The sequence below is a fragment of the Psittacula echo genome (assembly GCF_963264785.1).
Source record: "Psittacula echo genome assembly, chromosome: 24".
Taxonomy (NCBI): Eukaryota; Metazoa; Chordata; class Aves; order Psittaciformes; family Psittacidae; genus Psittacula; species Psittacula echo.
The window spans coordinates 1366980-1387488 of record NC_137759.1 but is presented as its reverse complement, the minus strand read 5'-3'; the positions used below and the strand labels follow the sequence as shown (position 1 = coordinate 1387488).

General features: G+C 48.5%; 1 protein-coding gene across 9 annotated transcripts in view; it reads left to right on the top strand.

Annotated features, from left to right (window-relative positions):
- COMP (cartilage oligomeric matrix protein) overlaps window positions 1–17600 on the top strand; it is a 36787-nt gene extending 19187 nt beyond the window's left edge. For 5 of the 9 annotated variants that reach the window (XM_080634311.1, XM_080634309.1, XM_080634312.1 and 2 more), the window contains 19 exons: window positions 1425–1663; window positions 3752–3837; window positions 5904–5955; window positions 8752–8924; window positions 10164–10301; window positions 11057–11134; window positions 11280–11438; window positions 11998–12102; window positions 12242–12349; window positions 12521–12680; window positions 13862–13980; window positions 14387–14439; window positions 14801–14994; window positions 15418–15596; window positions 15796–15844; window positions 16072–16268; window positions 16395–16567; window positions 16738–16877; window positions 17051–17600. In XM_080634311.1, the coding sequence (XP_080490437.1) occupies window positions 1588–1663; window positions 3752–3837; window positions 5904–5955; window positions 8752–8924; window positions 10164–10301; window positions 11057–11134; window positions 11280–11438; window positions 11998–12102; window positions 12242–12349; window positions 12521–12680; window positions 13862–13980; window positions 14387–14439; window positions 14801–14994; window positions 15418–15596; window positions 15796–15844; window positions 16072–16268; window positions 16395–16567; window positions 16738–16877; window positions 17051–17097 (2286 nt within the window). In that variant the 5' untranslated portion in view covers window positions 1425–1587 and the 3' untranslated portion in view covers window positions 17098–17600. Of the gene's footprint in view, window positions 1–975; window positions 1664–3751; window positions 3838–5903; window positions 5956–8751; window positions 8925–10163; window positions 10302–11056; window positions 11135–11279; window positions 11439–11997; window positions 12103–12241; window positions 12350–12520; window positions 12681–13861; window positions 13981–14386; window positions 14440–14800; window positions 14995–15417; window positions 15597–15795; window positions 15845–16071; window positions 16269–16394; window positions 16568–16737; window positions 16878–17050 lie in introns of those variants that run through there. The other 4 variants (XM_080634307.1, XM_080634306.1, XM_080634310.1 and 1 more) reach the window with 3 other exon arrangements.
- The last annotated feature ends 2909 nt before the right edge of the window (window positions 17601–20509 follow it).

Here is a 20509-nt window from a genome sequence, read left to right as displayed (position 1 = left end):
AGAGACTGTCTCTGTGGGATGTGTGATGGGGCATTTTCGTTCACTCCCCACTTGTTGCTATAAAATAAAACTGTAAATAATTCCCAGACCATCGCTGGGAAAATGAGTAGATTTTATCTTTATAATCAGTTGCCATGGTTTGAATTTGTCCAGAAGCACCCAGAAATGCTAAATCCTGGGAAACTCCGTGGATCAGAGTTCCTGTTGAGCCACTTCAGCTCACCACAAGTATCAAAGCCTCAAAGCTGATTTACCTGTGGGTTGACAGCAGAATGTCACTTGCTGTGTGTGACATGAGATGGCACATGTGCCAGACAAGCAGAATCATACCAGTGCCACCAAGGCAACACATGCAAATCAACTTTATTTTCAGTATAAATTGGCTTGGTGCAAGAAATGTAAAATCTGTCAGCTGCAGCATTCCTGTAATACAAACCTAATAACATTTAATTTGCTTACTTTAGTGACCATCCACACCCCCAGTGCCTGCAAGGCTGCTCCCAAGTTACCTTCAGCAACTGTGCACAGCTGCAGGGATGGGAAGCTTTTCCTGAACATGGGAGGTCTGAGGTCTAACTGAGAAAACAAATCTGTATGTAAATAGCCACGATCCTGCTGCTGTAGCACTTGAGAGACTGAGCTACTGTTTCCTGGGGCTTTCCTGACTGTGTCCCCAAGGGTGTTGTGTGATCAACGTACTGACAGATCTCACAGTCAAGCAGTGGGAATGTGTGATCAGGAATTTCACTGCTTTTCAGACCAACCTTTTCTACAGGTCACAGTTTTAACGTGTGATTTCCTTGAGGTAGTAGCTTCAAGATTTTTTGGGGGCAGATTTTCTTTGGCTGCTGTAGATGGATTTCTCAATCTGCTCTGTGTCCTCTGATGGAAAATGCTGGATTGAGGCTCCTTGCTTTACTGACATGAAACAGCAAAGTCTACCTTCCTTTCATACCATCACTTCTGCATTGCATCCTTCTTTTAGGTGGGGGCAATAAGAACATCAGCCTTCCAGGGCTAGTACATTTGCCCAGTCCCTCTCCAAAATAGGATGTGATAGCTCCTCTTTGGAGTTGGAAGATGACTCAATAGTCCTATCCTAAGTGTGAGTGGTGAAACTGTCTTTTGGGAGATAAAAGAGCCTTTTCTGAAGCTATAGTGAAGTCCAGATGTCTCATAGCTGTTGTGATCTTGCGAGCAGTTTTAGGAGGAAAGTTTGTGAGGGATACAGCTATGAATCATCTGTCTATCCTGTGTCCCATGAAGAAGAAATAAAAACCTCAATCCAAAAAGAATCCATTTAATTCTGGAATTTTCTGACCTATTTTGGTGCAAGCTGGGCTTAAAAAAAAACCCCCTCAAGCTCCTGTGCTGATGAGTTTCTCATATTGTTTACTCCTGTAACATTCCCCGTGCACTGCCAGCCAGGAATGACGTCCACCCCTCGTCCAGCATCACAGAATAAGAACTTCAGAGGAAGGAATGCAACTTCATAAATAGCAAACCACAGACACTAATGGGGAGCAGAGGCAAACCTGCAGGTTAAAATTCCTTGCCCATAGATCCACACTGCCTGGAGATTCAGAGATGATTTCAGCTCTAGCCTTCGTTTTCCTCCTCTGCATCTCCTGCCCTTTTTCATCATGTCAGCAGCGAAGGGCTGGTAAGTCATTTTCATGATTTCTGTATTTTCTGGACTCATATGTTTTCTGGACTCCCATGAAAAGTATGTTTTGCAGAAGGGAATGAGGAAAAAGGTAACATTCAACTGCATCCACTGAAGCCTGAAAAAGATGTTTAGGGATTTCGTAGTTTCGTATGAAACTTGAAGCTGAACTGTGTAAATGTTCAGTCTCCGATTTTTCCCCCGTTCCCCTCCAGAGCAGGGAAGTTGGTTTTTAAGAAAAACATTTATTCGAGGGCAGCTGGAAATTTTGGTGTGTTTTGTCATGACCTAAAAAAGGCACTTTCTATTAATCTGCATTTTACATGTGATTTAAGTTAAAAATCAGGTCATACAGAATGTCCTATAGCAGGATCCTTAGATATCCTCTCTGCTTATGCACACAGACCTCAGGGAAGCCCTGACTTCCAGGAATGTAGTTCATTACAATAGGGGGATGCTCAGCTCAAAGAGGATATGTGAGATCTGGCAGACTCAGGCTGTGTACCAGAGATTCAGATGTGTGCTTGTGGAGACAGAATGAGTCCATGGAGAAGGATGCATAACAATGGGAATATCTGCAAGTGCCTAGATTTCCTTTGGGATTTGCTCCTGGGCAGTTGAATCATTATTGTGAATTTGGATATTAAAAAAAACCCAAACTTTTCTTTTAAATTACATCTTGCTACAAGGGATGGAAAATTCTGCCCAGGAATAACGGCAGCTGCCTGCAGGCTTCCTGCAGAGCTTATTCAAAACCTCTGGAGTTAGAAATGATGGGCAAGCTCCTTGTTTTCAATAAAATAAGAAACATGACTTGAATTCAGTCCTTCTGTCTTAGAATGTCACATTTGTGGTACTTTAAATTTAGTTCCCAAACCAAACTGTATTGGAGAGGTTGCAAATACAGAATCCTCTTGGTTCTTTGTGGGGTAGACCCGTGAGGCTTCCAGGCTTGTTTGTCACAGAGAATGCCAGAGTTGTTGTGCTAAACACGGGCTCACACCCTGCCTGTGGCACTGGCAAACTCCTCATGCTGAAGGAGGCAGCCCCCAAATCCAGCTGATTTTCCCCTGAACATGCAGTGGAAGATGCTGCTGTTTGTCTCTTAATGGTTTGCTTATGCTGTAGGCAAGGTGTGACTTCTGTTAAAGGATTCGTTCATCTAGAAAAGCCAAAATGAGGTTGTGCTTTCTTGTGATAGCAGAGGGAATAGCAGAGTTGACCTTTGTGTCCACTTGGTTTCAAATGGTTCAAGTTTTCTTAAAACTGACATAGTTTTAGAAGCAATGAGCTGCTTCCATTCATTCCTCTTGAGCGAAGAGAGAGTATGGACTAGATACTGAGCATGTCCCAAAGGACTGGGCAAGTGTAGAATCTAGCAGATGGGAGAGAAAAGTCATGTTAATCTGCCCTAAATGACCTTGTAAAATGATTTCTATCCTGTTCAGCATAGCTTAAACAGGATTTTGCAGTGTTGGATGAGCAGATGGATCCTCTATGTCCCAAACCCACTACTGAGCAATTTGAAACTGCCGCTACCCAAAAAGAGCCTGTCTCCAGGAAGGAAAAGTCTGTCCCTTGAGAACAGGAGAGGCAAGGGCTGACGTGCTGGTTTTCCACGTTCAGTGCTTGGCAGCACGTTTGGGATAGACTCAGCAAAGAGCCTTACTTCAGTGGTGCCCTTCATAGCAGCTTCCACAGCACTGAATTATTAATCTGCTGCTTTTGGCAGCAAAGCCTTTCTATGTGTGAACTGCAGAGCCCGTGCCAGATAAGCAGCTACCACAACTGCCAGGCTGCCAGGCCGCCAGGCCAAGCTGTTTGCTGAGGGGTAGCTGTTTCCTACCTGCCAGGAATGGCTGATTATCACTGTTTGCCCCATCCAGAGCAAACTCTACCCTGTGTGCAGGTCTCTGTTAATTCCAACAAGCTTCTAGTTGGGAACTGCCAGAGACTGGTATGGAGGAGTCTGTATCTCCTCATATCGTAATGATATCTTGTATCTTAAGCTGAAGTTAATAATACCGTTGATTTGGGCTGCTAAGGGCTCTTCTGTGTTTTTCCCAACCACTGTGGTATTTTTAGGAGGTGAAGTTGGGCCAGAAATGCTGGAAGAGATGAGAGAAACTAACCGTGTGCTAATGGAAGTTCGAGACTTGCTGAAACAGCAGGTAGGTGAGAAAGGGACCTGATCCCTCATGTTCAGAGAGATCTCTGAATCCTCTGCCTTACGTGCTGAGTTCTGCAGCTGGGGGGGCTGCTTCTTGTGTGAAGTGAAATGAGCAATAGAATTATTGCACTGCAAACCGGAATTAAGAGGTGGTCTCACAATCAGATCAGTAACTGAGATAAAGTGGATTCATGTGAATTCCAAATTCTGCTGCTTAGAACCCTGTCTGCTGAGAACAGAAAGAACTCAAAAAAAACCCCAAAGCCACGCACACACAGTGGGTATGTATTTAACTGGAAAAGCAAGTCACTTTTTCCTTGGTTTTGTGGGCTCATGAAATCAGTTAGAGTCCAAACTTGGAAGATGGAAGAGAGCTTTCAGCCATCTATTAGGGTCCTGGAAAGGGAAGTCATATGGAGTCTAAACAAGCACTGTATTCACTCTTTCCTCTTGTTGTTTTAATCCTAAGCTTTTCTGGCTCTGGTAGTTTCTTAGGGAATTTGGAACTTCTTGGGTGCTTAGATCTTTTCCCATTTTAGCGAGGGGATGGTGGTTTGCCTGGTCAACTCCCTTTTAAGCATAGAAAAAGGTTCCATTCTCCGTTTCCCCACTGTGGGAGCTGAGGGCAGCAGCCTCTGCTTGCCAGAGGACTGGAATGGCAGACACGTCCCTGTGCCAGTGCAAACTGGGCGGCCTCTGATCTGCAAAACCATCTGTTGCGTCGAGCTCCCCTCACATCTCAGGCTGCTGCATAAATAGCCAGTGTTTACTAGGAACCAGGTCAGACATGGTTCCTGGCAGCCTCGAGCAATGATTTCCAGTGTTCCCTTCCAGCTCAGCCCTCCTCCCCATACAGGTTTTCTGTTTGTTCTTTCTCTCACTCTGCCACCTACTTGGGTTCTTTTTCATCCATGGCTTTTCCCAACAGTGCTTTCAAGAAAGCTTCACAAGCAAAATTTGCAAATACAGCTGAAAAGCCAAGGGGGCAGTTCATCATTGCTTAATCTGTGCAAGGATTTTCTATAGCTTACTTTTCCTTGATTCAGCATTTTGGGGTGTTGGCAATGAGGATGGCAAGAGGCCTGACAATGAAAGGTCAGATCTACTCTCCTGAGCCAAAGGCTGAAGTATTTTTGACACAAATGAGCCACTGATACTCATTAGTAGTGCTCCGAATCCCCCACTCTGCTCTGTCACCCTCTTCTAATGGGAGATGTTCTGGAGATTTGGGTTAGATCTCTCTCTTCATCAACTATTCAAAATACAGGACCCCAGGCCATGTTGGAGGGAAGAGAGCATCTAGCGTAGGATGAAAGTTGCTCTTACAGCTGAGAGTTGGCAGAGACATGGGCTTTTGTCAGAGTGAAATAATGTCCACAGGGTGTGAAAGGTTGGTCCTGAGCATTGGTTGCAGACAGTCAGTGAGGCTTTGCAGGAGTAAAGTCTGTTGGAATTGCTCTCTGAGATGCTGGAGCATCTATAAACATTAGCTTGGGACTGACATGCTTACTTCTGCCTCTCCGTATCCCAGGTGAGGAAGCCTGGAGGGAGGAGCTTTCATGAACAGATTATAAACATCCTCATGGCAAGGGCATTAGGGACAAAGAATGGCAAAACCAATGTCAGAGATTATTCAGATATCTGCAAAGATGGCTCATGGGAGCCTCCCTCTGAGCTTTCCTTACACAGTCTGGGCTGCAGATCAAGCAGACCTCTCTTGGACTCTAGTTCAGCATCTTTTACAGTAGAAGACCCAAATAAAGTAGATTTCTCTTCCTCTATGACACTTGTTTGTGTGTATTCAAGTCAAGTGTCTCCTTCATCTGTGATAGAGTAGTATTACCAAGTTAGCCTGGAGAAACACTGCAGCAGGGAGTCCCTTGCAGCAGGGAGCATGAGCCACCTCAGGTTCCAGAAAGTCTACAACATAGACTTTGGGTACCCAGGGTTACTTTGTCAGTAGCTGTGCAGTCTCAGAGACACCCTGGGTTTAGCAGTGGGGCTTACGAGTTTGTGTGGGAGCAAAACTCACCCCTTGGCTAAGTGATGGTTCTTGTTTTCTTCTAGATTAAGGAGATAACATTCCTGAAGAATACAGTCATGGAGTGTGATGCCTGCGGTGAGTTAGTGAGCTGAGTCCTATGTTCAACTATCTCCTCAGTCCTTCATAGCTTTGTGTGCAAACAAGTACTAAAAAGCTACCTGTGACTGTGTCCCCAAAGGAAATGGCTTGTTTCACAATTACCTGAGTATCAAAGGGTAACACTCAATATTAGTGATGCTTTTTTCCCCCCACAACATTCTACACACATGGACCAGTGTTCCATGCTGCTCTCATGTTCCATGGCAGCTGAAGCTATTACCGCTTTCCTGAGCAGAAGTAGCCTTAAAAAGCTGAATCTTTCCTTCCAGCAACCCCCCAGCATTTGCTTACTTGCACTGTTTCTGAAATCAGCTTTATTGGTGGGTTTGTGACACACCACGCTGGACTTCTCAGGGTAGCTACATGCTGTGCAGAAAGTTGCCCAACCACATCTCCTCATAACCCAACCCATGGCGCATGTTTGAATTGCCTGGGAATGCACACTGGGTATCCTGTGGGATACAGCTGGCTACTCCTGAGCTGCAAGTGGAAGAGAACATCACCCCCAAGAGGTACTGCTTTGCTATTCCTTCCATCCTAGTGCTGCCACCATCCAAGCAGAGGTTGTTTACACAGAGTTCAGGAAAAAGGGTCATATTTTTTTCCCATATAGATCTTGTCCTCTGCTCCCCAGTAAATGTTGTAGGGTTTTATTTGTAAACTGGAACTTACTTCCAGTATATCTGGCTTGCAGAAAGCATACTTCTTGGAGATGCTCTGTTATTTGCCACTACACTCAAAGGGTGCAGCAGGAACCATGTCTGTATTTGGAGAGACTGTCCTTCTGCTGGAATAGAGATTAGCCAAAGTTCCTGGGGCCTGCAGTACAGAACTGCATTCATCCACAGCAATTGTTTTAATAATTTGCTCATAAAACTGTCCTGAACTGTCAGAGTTACTTGATTTCTGCCTTCCCCACTTGCTAGTCTGCTTTATATGTGTTCTACTCCTGTACTCCTTACTGTAAAATTTGAGCCTCTTTTAGTCATGCATTGAACAACGTGACTCCCAGCAGTCGTGTGCTTCACATTATTGCTCAGAAAGAGAAACATGAAGAGAAGAAGCCTTGGGTTTAGTGAAGATTTTGCTGCTGGCAGTGGTAGAGTGTTGGCTTTTGTTCTGTTTCAGGTTTTTCATGTTAGGCTTTTAAGCTGGAGAAAGTGGGAGCAAAAAGTGTTCTGCTTGTGTCATAGCCTACTTGGAGTAGCACTACTACTTGGAGTAGTGGCTATGGGAGACTTGTGACAATTCTGGAAGGCTTATTCACAGTCCTGAACTGGCCTTCAGTGAAGTTCTGTGTCCCATACAGACTGATTCTGCAACTCCCCTAGTGCTGTGGGGCAGGTCATGAGGATAGAGACAAAAACCTGGCATTTGGCCTCAAACTTTAAGGGAAGCTGGTGTGAGCAGTGTGGCACAGGCTGGATTTGTTCACAGTGCTTCGGAATAGGACTGCAGGAACATTTATATGGGTTAGAATTTCCTTCCCATCAAGCACAGTATGTCATGCTTAGATGGACCATATTGCTGTATTCCAGCCCAGAAGTGATAAATGGCTGAATAACAGATTGATTTCCCATCTGCCAGGATGAAGGGAGGTTTCTTGCCTTGTGGAGACAACAGGTAGCATGTTATGCATAACAGAATGGCACAAAGCCTTATTGAGCCTGATGTGAGTATTTTCCTGCTACAGACCAAGCTGACCTGTTTAACATGCCTGCTTCTACAGCAGAGACTTTGGCTGACAGCCCTCCACAGTGCTTCCCAGAATTAAGCCTGTGTGGGTTCTGCTTTAGGCAGGTGCCTGAGTCCATAGCACCAGTGAGGAGTAGTTATGAAGGAACCAAAGATAGAACTGATCTCTGTGAAATCATAGAATCATAGAATGGTTAGGGTTGGAAAGGACCTTAAGATCATCCAGTTCCAACCCCCCTGCCATGGGCAGGGACTCCTCACACTAAACCATGTCACCCGAGGCTCTGTCCAACCTGACCTTGAACACCGCCAGGGATGGAGCATTCACAACCTCCCTGGGCAACCCATTCCAGTGCCTCACCACCCTTACAGTAAAGAACTTCTTCCTTAGATCCAATCTAAACTTCCCCTGTTTAAGTTTTAACCCATTACGCCTTGTCCTGTCACTACACTTGTCCAGTCCCTAATGAAGAGTCCCTCCCCAGCATCCTTATAGGCCCCCTTCAGATACTGGAAGGCTGCTCTGAGGTCTCCACGCAGCCTTCTCTTCTCCAGGCTGAACAGCCTGAACTTGAGAAACGGGAGGTGCTCCAGTCCCCAACTCTTCATACAGGAGGTGCTCCAGTCCCTGTTCATCCTCGTGGCCTCCTCTGGACTTGTTCCAACAGTTCCATGTCCTTTTTATGTGGAGGACACCAGAACTGCACACAATGCTCCAAGTGAGGTCTCACGAGAGCAGAGTAGAGGGGCAGGATCACCTCCTTCGACCTGCTGGTCACGCTCCTTTTGATGCAGCCCAAAGCAAGGGCATTACACCAACAACAAGAGATTTGGGCTGGAGCTAAGGCTTCTGGGGTTTCTTATTTTTTGTCTGCTCTGACTCAGGAATTTGTCAAACTGCTGCTTCTGGCTTCATTTTTTTCCATTTACAAAACAGCTACAACTGCTCGACCTTAGAAAGGATGTGAAGAATTGTCCTGTGTGTGAAGCACACTGATCCCTTCTGGGACAGTGGGACCACCTGATGCTAGTCCCTGGTGGTGACAGCTCTGTTCTAACATTCCTCTTGTCCTTCAGGCATGCACACCGAGGCCACAGGCCCTGTCATCACCGTGACACAGTTTAACAGATGCCTTCCAAACTCCTGCTTCCCTGGCGTGGCCTGCACCGAGACTGGCACTGGCTTCCGCTGCGGACCCTGTCCCCTGGGTTATTCAGGCAATGGCACCCACTGCACAGACATCAATGAGGTAAAAACCCCAAGTGGGACAGGCTGGAGGGTATAAACCTGACTCACTTGGCTTGGAGCGCTGCAGGTTTGGTTTGTGGTTTATAAAGAAAAGTTTTGCAAATCCCCTTGGAGCTGCAGTTCAACAGAAATATCATTTCATGGGAAGGAAGTCTGTATCTCACCCTCCCTTGAGCTCTGTTCCATGGTGGGTTTATATCCAGCTAGGGATTTCTTTCTAAAAGATACATAGACTCCAACAAAATAAATCTTTTGGTTTGTACCACACAGGAGGGTGAGTTTGGAAGCCTGGAACAGTCCCTTTTGGTCTTACGATCTTTTGAGCTAATGGCTGATGAGTTGTTAGAGATAAGATTTATTATGTGTGGAATAGAATCAAACGCTTCCCAAATAGTCCTTTCTACAATAAATCTTACCACACTACTCTTAATGCTGTACTTCTGCCTTTAAATCAAACCTTGCTGGGCAGATACTGTTTGTTTTTTTAGGAAGTGTGACATTCCATCAAGTTTTCTCTCCATGTCTGTGCAGAGCTTCACTCAACCGTTAATTTTGTGTGTACATAAGACTCCTTAGTTTTGTGGTTCCCAAATCCCAATCCTACACTCTCTGATTAGGCCACCAAGCAATTGCAAGTGTCTGGCAAAACTCTATCACCTTTATAGTGTTTCGGTTTAAAACCTGCTGAAACGGGTCAATGAGAGTGATGATAATCTGTCTGTCACAAAACCGTGGGAACCACTCTGTTAATGTGTCTACCAGTACAGAGCACAAGAATTCAGTGAAAATAACAAAGTGTTGGAGAAAATGAAGCATTAATAGCAATTTTGGAAGACAGTTGCTTCCCAGGGTAGTAAACAAACAACTGTTCTTGTCTGTCAAAACCAGTGTAAGAAATTATCCAGTTCTCTGGATTCAGAGACTGCCAGGAAGGAAAGTGTGAAGTGAAGCCAGCCCTTTGCCTGGGCAATTGATGTCACCAAAGAAGAATTAGTCCTGAAAGTTGATTTGTTTTACTTGTCTGCACATTACTGGAACTTGGGGGAACAACAGAGCTGGGGAAGCTGCATTTTCCTCTTGCAAGGAAAGCCAGGAACTTCTATGCATTTTTGGTTTAAATAAAAGTACAATAGGTGGCTCTCAGCCAGCGAGGCCTGTTTTGAGAGCTGGCTTCACAGCTGGCTCTGAGGGAGAGCTATGGGCCTGCCTCACAGCTCTGCACCACCTCTCTTGTTCGCAGTGCAATGCAAACCCCTGCTTCCCAAAGGTCCAGTGCATTAACACCAGCCCTGGCTTCCGCTGTGATCCCTGCCCTCCTGGCTTCACCGGCCAGATGGTCGAAGGGGTTGGACTAGCCTATGCAAGAGCCAACAAACAGGTAAGGTCCAGAAACGTTTCTGTCTCCCTCAGAAGTCATTAACTCTTTCCCCTCTGTAACTGTAATTCAAAAGTCTTGGAGCCTTCAAAGAAATGGGAGGGACATGCAAGGTGGCTGCATTGTGTTGGTAGAAAGACTGATGCAGTGAGAGGAGAGACCTGACAAGGCTATCCTGGCACATCAGCAGTGAAGCAACCTCCACTCCAAGACCTTACTTCTGCTCAATCTATGCTGGACAGAATGTTATGTCTCTGACACCTCTGGGACTGTGAAGCCAGCCCGGGGAATCCTTCATGCTAGGACACAAAGAGCTCATGCAGCTACTCCCCCTCTGCTTCCCCAACAACTATAGACAGGCAAAAGTAAAAACAACAACAAAACCTTATGGTTTATAAGCAGGAACGGCATGTGGCTTGTGTTATTTAGAGAGCTGCTAGCTGGTCACAGGATGCAGCCTTTGACCTTGTTCCTTTGACCCGCTTCTATCCTTTTACAGTAAGGAGATACTCTGCCAGCTCAGCTCAGAGCTAAGCTGTTTTGCCAGGCTAAAATCTCTGGTGACTGTAGAGGGTGAGCAGCTCCCCTGGGGTCAGGAATATTGCTGGGATCTGCCTCCAGTTTGGAGGAAAACTTAGAGCTGTGGGTCCTAGTAAGGCGTGTCAGAGGCTTTGCTTCTGCATCTAGTGAGGCGCTAATTCTGTAATCTGATGGGGGATCTGCTCAAGAATGAAGTCTGTTTTGTTCTTCCTGGGCAGGTTTGTACTGACATCAATGAATGTGAGACAGGCGCTGCCAGGAACTGTGTCCCCAACTCCATCTGCATCAACACACGGGTCAGTACTACCGAAAGTGAAAGCCTCATGTGGGTCTCTTCCCCAGGCTCTGGGGCCTCTGTTAGCTGTGGAAATCAGCTGCCGAGAAAGCAAAGGCTTGCCAGGCCTCATGTGGTTGTTAACTCCTTATTGCTCTTCCTTGCAGGGATCCTACAAGTGCGGGGCTTGTAAGCCTGGCTTTGTTGGGGACCAAGTGAGCGGCTGCAAGAGCCAGTCAGTGAGACGCTGCCCTAATGGAGAGATCAGCCCGTGCCACGAGAAAGCAGAATGCATCGTGGAGCGTGACGGGTCCCTCTCCTGCGCGGTGAGATTCAAACCTCCCTGCGAGCAGCGTCTGCTCATTCCGCCTTCCCTTGCACTGTGCTTGCTCTGCTGGGTCTGCCACTGCCCTCTCCTGGAGAGCCTTCCCGACACTGACCTGCTCTCCTGTAACACCTGAGCTGCTGCAGTGTCGCTTCCAGTGCTCCCTGGAGACGTGGACTGCTCCTGGCACCTCAGGTCCACTCTTGTGTGTTTGAGGCTTTGCTTTTTGTCTTTGCCTGAAGTGCTGCAGGTTTGTCAGTCATGGAACATTACACACAGCTGAGCAGGGAGAGGCACCCTGCAGCAACCTGCAGGAGCCAAGATGCTGCTGCATCTGTCTTTGTAATCTCGGGCACAAGCTGAGAGCTTGTATCTGAGCTATGTAAAGTGCTGTTTACAGCATAAATGCTTATTCCAGACAATATTTTTCCCGTAGAGCACTGTGTACGTAGATTTGCAATGTTGCCTGCTGGTTCTCATGCGAAGCCTTCCATTTTGGAGACATATGGCCGTCAGGGGACTTGCTGCCAGCCTCATTTTGTTCATGTGCTGTCTTCCAGTGCCTCGTGGGGTGGGCAGGGAATGGCTACGTGTGCGGGAAGGACACAGACATTGATGGAGTCCCTGATGAGAAGCAACGCTGCTCAGACAAAAAGTGCCGCAAGGTACGATGCAATTGTCTTGTGTAGCTGATAACAGGACACCAGAGGAATGCCTGACCAGAACTGGGCCATTCTGATGTGAGACCCTGCTCATCCTTCAGAACTCGGATTCCTAACAAGCCCTTTGTTGCTTTCCTTGCAGGATAACTGCATGACTGTCCCCAACTCTGGCCAAGAGGATGCTGACAGGGATGGAATTGGAGATGCTTGTGATGATGATGCCGATGGAGATGGGATATTAAATGCTGAGGTTTGAATCCTAATGCTTAGACTCTGCCATACCTAAGTGTACCCAAAGCTCTTGCATAGCCATTGCCTTCACTTCTCTCTCTCTCTCTCACTTGGCCAAGTGTCTGTGTGACTCCTTAGGAGCATGCTCAGAGCCACACGTTCCCCTTCAGCCCATCCCTGTCTCCCGCAGGACAACTGTGTGTACACGCGCAACGCAGACCAGCGCAACATGGACAAGGACAACTTCGGTGACGCCTGTGACAACTGTCGCCAAGTGAAGAACAACGATCAGAAGGACATTGATGGTGATGGGAAGGGAGATGAGTGTGATGATGACATGGATGGAGATGGTAAGAACAGCAGGAGAGCATCCTCAGAGAGGTGCATATGTACTGATCTAAGGCCCAGAAAGCTGTGCAGCACACAGCTAGAAAGCCTCAGGGCAAGTGCCAGCCTTCAGAGGCTTGAGATCTACAGGAGCAGAACTAACTTCCGGTAGGATGAAGCATAGCTCAGTTTTTTAGCTGTCAAGTCAAGCCAACATCCTTCACAGTTCAGCTCTCACAGGGTTTAACTATCTCTCATCAGGATGGTGCTAACAACTTTTTATTAGCACTCTCATCGTGCACAATCATATCAAACTTAGGCAAGACTTGGGCAAGAAAGATGATCTCAGGCCAGACAAGGGCACTACTTGGTGATGTAATTTAAATGTAAGAAGAAGTGCGGGAATAGCCAGGTTGTTGGCAGCTACCAGCTCAAGGCAGTTTGTATCAGGGCTGTCTTCTGGGCTGAAAAAACATTAAATGACTTTAGAAGCAGTGTGTGTACTGATGCTGCTGTATTTGCACAAAGCCTGCTTTCAAAAGCCAGAAATCACAACTGCCCTGGCCTGAGGCACACATTCTTATTTGCAGAGTATTTCTGCATCTAGCACTGTTTGGGTCTGGCTGCATCCTGCTGGCATGATTTGCTGCTGTAGTAGGTAGATGCAGAGAAGTGAGAAGTGAAGTCATTCAAGTTGCAATTAGATTGTTCCTGTCCTTCAAAAGGCCCTGTCTCAACCTTCCAGGTCAAATGGCCAAGATTAACCTTAACTTATTTTCCAATTACACAGACGTGCTTTAGAGGGAAAGCCTCTGTCATGGTCTAGGGGACCACAGACAGCTTCAACTTCATCCTCTTGGCCCCTCACTCCTGTACAGATGTGATGCTGGTTTTGAGCCACATTCTTCAGTTCTTTAGCTTCCTCTAAGGAACACAGTTTGGGACATTTCCTCTCAGGTCCATGTGCAGCAGCATGCTCAGACATCCAGCATGATGCAGGCTGGAGTGTTTTAAGATCAGTTGCTGCCCATCTCTTCATCCTCCAGAGCTGCCAGGATGTAACTGAAATTGTGTAAAACAGTTGCTTTATTACATGACTTCAGCTGTCCTCAATTTTTGCCATCTCTTGCATCCAAAAGAGATCTTGCTGCATAGAGCCTGACAGGCCTCTTGCCTTGATGGGTCCACTTTGCTTGTTTTACAGGGATCAAAAACCCCATGGACAACTGCGAAAGAGTTCCTAACCCTGATCAGAAAGACACCGATGGTGATGGAGTAGGAGACATGTGTGACAGCTGCCCCACAGTCAGTAACCCAGACCAGGTAAGGCAGTACTCCCCATTCTGCAGTCCTGTGACGGTGCTGGCATCACCTGCCTGAGGTGCACAAACCTGGGAACTCACCGAGCATCACTTGCAAATCCCACAGTACCAAAGTGCAGCCCCTCGAGGTCAAATGTCCTGGTGTGTGGAAGAGGAAGTCAGAGAGGAAACGCTGCACTCTGGCCTCCTCTCTTCTTACCCTCTTTATCTGTGGTTAGAAACAGCACTGCTTGAATCCATCAGGGCCACATGGAAATCCTGCAGCAGGAACTCTCCCACTGTTGTCAGCTCTGTTTTCAATCAGAACAGCCGTGGCACTGAGCTGACCCCTCTCTTTGGTCTCTTTATTACCTAATCCACCTCTTGATCTATAGAAAGTTTCACTTATTATTGCTTTATTTTACTAGAAAGATACCGACCATGATCTGGTGGGAGACGTCTGCGACACCAACCAGGACAGGTGAGAGCTTGCTGCAAAGGTTATACTGGGGTTGCATGAAAACTTGGGGATGGAGGGAGAAAAAGGCAATTCCCTGTCAGCCTGGCTTGGCCTTATCTGAGAAAAAGAGGTTAAGGGAGGTGGAGTTCTCTTCACACCTCAAAAGAACGTGTCAGGGCAAGCATGGCCCATGCTGGCCATTACCTACCAGCGCCAGACCTGTTCGGACACTCCAGCAGGGACATTTCTGCTCTGTTGTTAGTGTAGCTAAAAGGCCGAACTCACCAACTTGTGCTGTTCTTGTTGAGGACCCCAGCTCCTAGGAAGGTGTTACCTGCTTCTTTTAAAATGGATGAGCTTTACCTGTGATTTTCTCCACCAGCGATGGAGATGGCCACCAAGACTCACGAGATAACTGCCCATCAGTGCCCAACAGCTCCCAGGTGGACACAGACAATGATGGGCTGGGAGATGAATGTGATGATGATGATGATGATGACGGGATTCCAGATGAGAAACCTCCAGGCCCTGACAACTGTCGGCTTGTCCCTAACCCTGGCCAAGAAGACTCAGATGGTAAGGGGAAATGGATGCACCTAAGCCCTGCTTGGGCCCTTCTGTTCTGGTGGCTAATGCCTACCAGTTTGGTCTCTAGAGATAGCCAGGAATTAAGATCTCAGGAGTGACTTGGGACAGTCCTATCTCATTTTCAGATCTCCCAAAACCCTGACATCAGGATCATATCTGGCACAAGTTCTCTTCCAGAAGTGACAACAATTTGAGGTGTCTCTTCTGCTCACAGCGTCTCTGCAAGCAAGAGAAGCCTCGGGGTTTCTTTGCAACTGACTTAAAGTGTAGCAGTGCTCTGAACTCCTCTTAACCTTGCACATGGCTACCTTAAACTGCACTGTCCAACAGCTATTGGAGTAAAACTTGGGTGTAAGGGGTAGGAGAGATTAATGAACGCTTGTTACTCCTTTTCTTCTCTCGTGCTCTCAGGTGATGGTGTGGGAAACCTCTGTGAAGATGACTTCGACAGGGACATGGTGATTGACAGGATTGATGTGTGCCCAGAGAACGCAGAGGTGACCCTAACAGACTTCAGGGCTTTCCAGACGGTTGTATTGGACCCTGAGGGTGATGCTCAGATTGACCCCAACTGGATTGTCCTCAACCAGGTAGGCACTGCTCCAGAACAGGCTGGCGGGGGGGACAGGCCTGTACCAAACTGGGTGCAGTTTTCCTTAGAAGACTCTGCAGGCTTCACATCCTAGTCCTGGAGCCTCACCCCGGGGGTATCTTTCCTCTGAGCACTGAACCAGGGTCAAGCTGGTGCATTTGAAACTGTTCTCATGAGTCAACATTCCTCTTTTTCAGGGCATGGAAATTGTCCAGACCATGAACAGTGATCCTGGCCTGGCCGTAGGTGAGGCTCTTCCTTTTGTCCTAGCGGGAAAGTTACTGCTCAGTAACTGCCTGCTCCTAGTGCAGCTTTACAAGTACCTAAGGCTCCATCCACCTCCTGGGGCAATACTTCCTGCAGTAGCAAAAGCTTCAGCTTAGCAAAATCCACCTCTCCCACCGGATCTGGAATCAAATGGATCTCCGTTTTGTCTTAGAACACAGAATCTTTTGTTTCCTCACCAATTCCAGGTTACACGGCATTCAATGGAGTGGACTTTGAGGGCACATTCCATGTCAACACTGCCACAGATGATGATTATGCTGGTTTCATATTTGGCTACCAGGACAGTTCCAGCTTTTATGTGGTCATGTGGAAGCAGATGGAACAGACATACTGGCAGGCAAACCCCTTCCGAGCAGTGGCAGAACCTGGAATTCAACTGAAGGTAAAGCAGCCATTGATAAAGAATTCCCTAGTGGATTTGTGGCCTTTTTCTTAGCCGTGCTGCCGGGACACACGCAGTCAATCAGTTCTTTATCCCCACCTCTTACCAGTCTCTTCTCGGTCTCAGGCAGTGAAGTCTAAGACAGGCCCAGGGGAGTATCTCCGCAATTCCCTGTGGCACACGGGAGACACCACAGACCAGGTCAAGCTGCTGTGGAAGGACCCTCGCAACTCCGGCTGGAAGGACAAGACCTCCTACCGCTGGTTCCTGCAACACCGGCCCCAGGTCGGATACATCAGGTGCGGGTTTACAACTGCCTCTGCACGCCTGACGAGCACTTTAACACACAGAAGCTGCATCTCCAGTGCAGTGTGGAGGGAAAGAGGAGGAAGCGTCTGCTTGAGGAACAGTCTGTATGTGGGTGCCTCAGTCTCATGTTAGTGTCCTACACATGCTTGTTCTCTCCTAGAGCTCGTTTCTATGAAGGACCTGAAGTAGTAGCAGACACTGGAGTTGTCCTTGACACAACCATGCGAGGAGGCCGCCTGGGAGTCTTCTGCTTCTCCCAAGAGAACATCATTTGGTCAAACCTGCGTTACCGCTGCAATGGTGAGTTTCAAAGAGCAAATACAGGGATTTCTGCCATTTTACTTTCAGGACACTCGTTTGCTCTGGGGTAACCCATCCCTACGCCTCAGCGGGAGGGCCCACAGCACCCGAGTCCATTTTTCACTCCTGGTTCTACTTCTAATCTGTATTTGCTTCGATCTCCTCCTCCTCAGACACCATCCCAGAAGACTATGAAACATTCCGAGTTCAGCAAGACTAAGCCCTGATGTCAAGATGTGTCCAGCCAGGCTTGCTTTCGGCCCCTGCTCAGCTGCCCCACTATGGCTCCTGTAGCCCCTATGAGGAACTGTAAGTAACGTACCACTGCGGCATCACCCAATATCTCTCCTCCCACAGCAGCTGTCTTACACGCTCCAAACCCTGCCGGCACGGCCGTGGCGTAGACAGCGAGTGTGAACAGAGCCCGAGCTGCTGTAAACACGAGCTCTCGGCACACCGTGGATGTGCTGCGAAGCTGCTTGCTGTAGCTGGAATTGAGTCAGTCTCGTGTGGATGATTCCCAGGGATATTTTCCCTACTAAAAGGCTCTCGAGTGTGAATGTTTGTTTTCCTTTCCAAGCAAACCCAGCACTAGTCTGAAAAGGACACAGGGAGCAGCCCATGTACAAGTTGCTCACAAAACATTAAAAAAAAGCACTTTAAGGAGAGTGTCTTTGTTCCGGAATGTTGGATAATAAATACTGGGAATGTTGGATAATAAATACTGGGAATGTTGGACAATAAATCCTAGACTTCTTCTTTGTCATGTGCATGTTGCTTTTTCCTCCTCTGAAACTATTCTAATCCAGATGTGTAAGAGAGACCCTCAGCCGCTGAGTTATCAGGGGTTAGTACATGCACGGGGCCATGTTCTCCTGCGAGACCCTCCCTCTGCTCGGGCTGCCCTGCCTGGGCCTTAGGGGTGAGGGTTAGCTTTAAATGAAAGCTTTAGGTGGGATCACCAGGCCGGGACTCCCACAGCTGAACAGCCAAGGACCAGGGAGTGCTGCAGCCGCTGGTGTCATGGGTGCTCGTTTGAGCTGGGAACGGCAGACCCAGGGTTTCCTGAGCTGCCACCCAGGGAAGGCTTCAGTCCTGCACTAGTGTAATCCCGTGTATGTCCTGGGTAACCAGGAGCAGCATTCCAGGCTGCCTCAAGAGCCAATAAAAGCACATCAGGTCAGGGATTCACGTTAGTTACACTGACACTTGCTCCTCGTTCCTGTGCAACACTCGGCAGTGCAGTTCTGCAAGCTTGGTACAAGTTCCACTCTAGAGCAAGGCTGAAGTATCCATCCTGTACAGTGGGCACGCTGCTCCCGTTACAAGTTCCCCAACAAGCAGGGTGTGAACACGCCTCCCCTCTCCTCGAAAGGGCTCTCAGATCGGAAGGGACATTGTGTGAGCTTCTAAGAAACCGATTCCCAAGCGGATCTGGCCAGAGATGGTTCCAAGCCAGGCGCAGGAATGAACAACCCCTCCCTGACGCTGGTCCCAGCAGCGTCCCGCGCACTCGCTCCAGTTCCGCTTCACACAAAGAGCCGGTTCTCCAGCACCCCCGTCCCTCAGTGCAGAGGAACCTTCCCACAGACAAGCACAAACCAGGGTCCAAAGCAGATTCATCCACTCGAGAGCGATGCAGCCGCTGCCCAAGCGGAGGGACTTGGCCCTTCTGACCCAGCCGCCTTTGTAACGTCCTGCCCTGGTCATGGCGCCTCTGCTCAGCCCCATGAGCCACCCAAGGCAGGCGCCCCTGTGGTGAACGCTACACCCAGGTGAAGCCCACGTCTGGGACAAGCGAACCAGGCCAGGCTGAGCACTTGCACACTCAAACCTCCTGCACCTCAGACTCTCCTCACCCCACACAGCCCTAATGCTACGCAGCAGCCCAGAGCCGAGACCTCAGTGAAGCTGAGACCGTCACCGCACTGGCCCCAGGAGACACCAGCACTCGGGATGCTCCTGGTGACAGTTCCAAGCTCGAGACTTGTCACAACCCCTGCATCCTTCCGAGCAGCTGCAGTTTCCTCACGCAGAGCTGGGTTTCAGCACCGCCAGAAGCCAGGGGACCCCCAGCACTCAATTCCACCATTCCCCTAGAAACACGAGCACTGCAACACCTCTTCCACCCTGAGAACTGCCACAGAGCAACCAACCCACAAATGAAGCTAAGAAAAAGCTGAGCAGCCAGAGACGAACCCAGTTGAACTTTTATTACATTTCATTTACAAATAATGCAAAGATACAAAGACGAAAGCCTTCACACAAAAAAAAGGATTGAAAAGAATGTACATTGAGTTGAGCTGCTTTTTCACATCACGTCTCAGATCGCAAACACTTAAAGCCAACTCCAGTTTCCACTTCAGCCAGAGGAAAACACAATAAATAGAACTTTCCTGCCGCAGGGACAACGGCTGCAGCGCTCCCGGGCCACCGCCGCCGCAGCTGAGGATTGCATATATCAGGGAGAGAACCCACAGCTCCTCGGCACAGGAAGCGCTCAGCATTTGTCCTGTCTGAACCGCAGCAACCGGTGCTGCCAAGCTCCATGAACTGCACAAGGCTGGGTTTTAGCTGCCAGTCTGGGAGAGGAGTGGCCGGAGCAGCTCTGTGCGGCTTCAGTAACATCAAACTCGCCCTCTGTGAGCACGGACACGTTTAATTCCCACTGCGCAGGGAATCCTTCACCCTGGGGCTCCAGCACCGTCAGGAGCATCTACAAGGCCTAATCCCTCTCCAGAACAAAACCTCAAGATCTCCTCTCTCAGTTAAGAGCTCACTGAAGCTCCACGTTCGCATCCCTGCACTGGGTGCCGCTGACCCAACACCCGTTGCTATCTCTGTTCACTCAGTTCTCTTCCGAAGGTGCCGATGCTCATGCCAGGAATATTCAGGAATGATCGGGATGCAGGGGGAAAGGGAGGTTGGTTCAAGCAAGCCCGGTGCCCCTGTGATGTCTCACCCCATAGATGTTATCAGCTAACTTCTATATTCACCTACTCCGCAAGGCCAGAAGCTTCCCCTGTTTGTCCTCTCTACATTTAATGTCTTAGAAACCCCAAACTGAGCCACGCTTAATCCTTCCCTGTCAAACAGGGGCTTGTGCCACTGCTCACAAGCGAGGCCATTTGGGCGCTGCTCACTCTTCCCAAAACACAGCACAGACTCTGGCATTAAGATCGCCCTTTGTACACCAGGATTCAACTCCGCTGCTGCAAGTTTAAGCCTGTAGAATTCCAGACGGGAATAGAGAGCGCGCCACTGCTCCTATTGCAGAAACACAGCCCTAGGGGGGTGCACAAACAGGGACCTTTCACCCCTTCTCTTCTAACCCACGGCAGCAAACGCCTGCTCAGAGCAGGACAAACACCGCGGAGCAGAGCCACGGCAGAGCCACAGCGCGGAGCTGCCTCCCCGGACACCCCTTTGGAGTTTGCTCTTAAAGGGACCCAGCTGCGACCATCACGGTGCCCAGGACCTGCCCTGCCGACGCGGGGCTCCCGCAGCCCTCACAAACACAAACCTCTTCCGTCAGCCAAACCTCACCCAACGCTTCCCCATTGCGCAGTCACAGCTGAAGCGCAGGCAGAGGGAAAAGCTCTTCTCGCGCACGGGAGGGAAGAGGCGCCGGG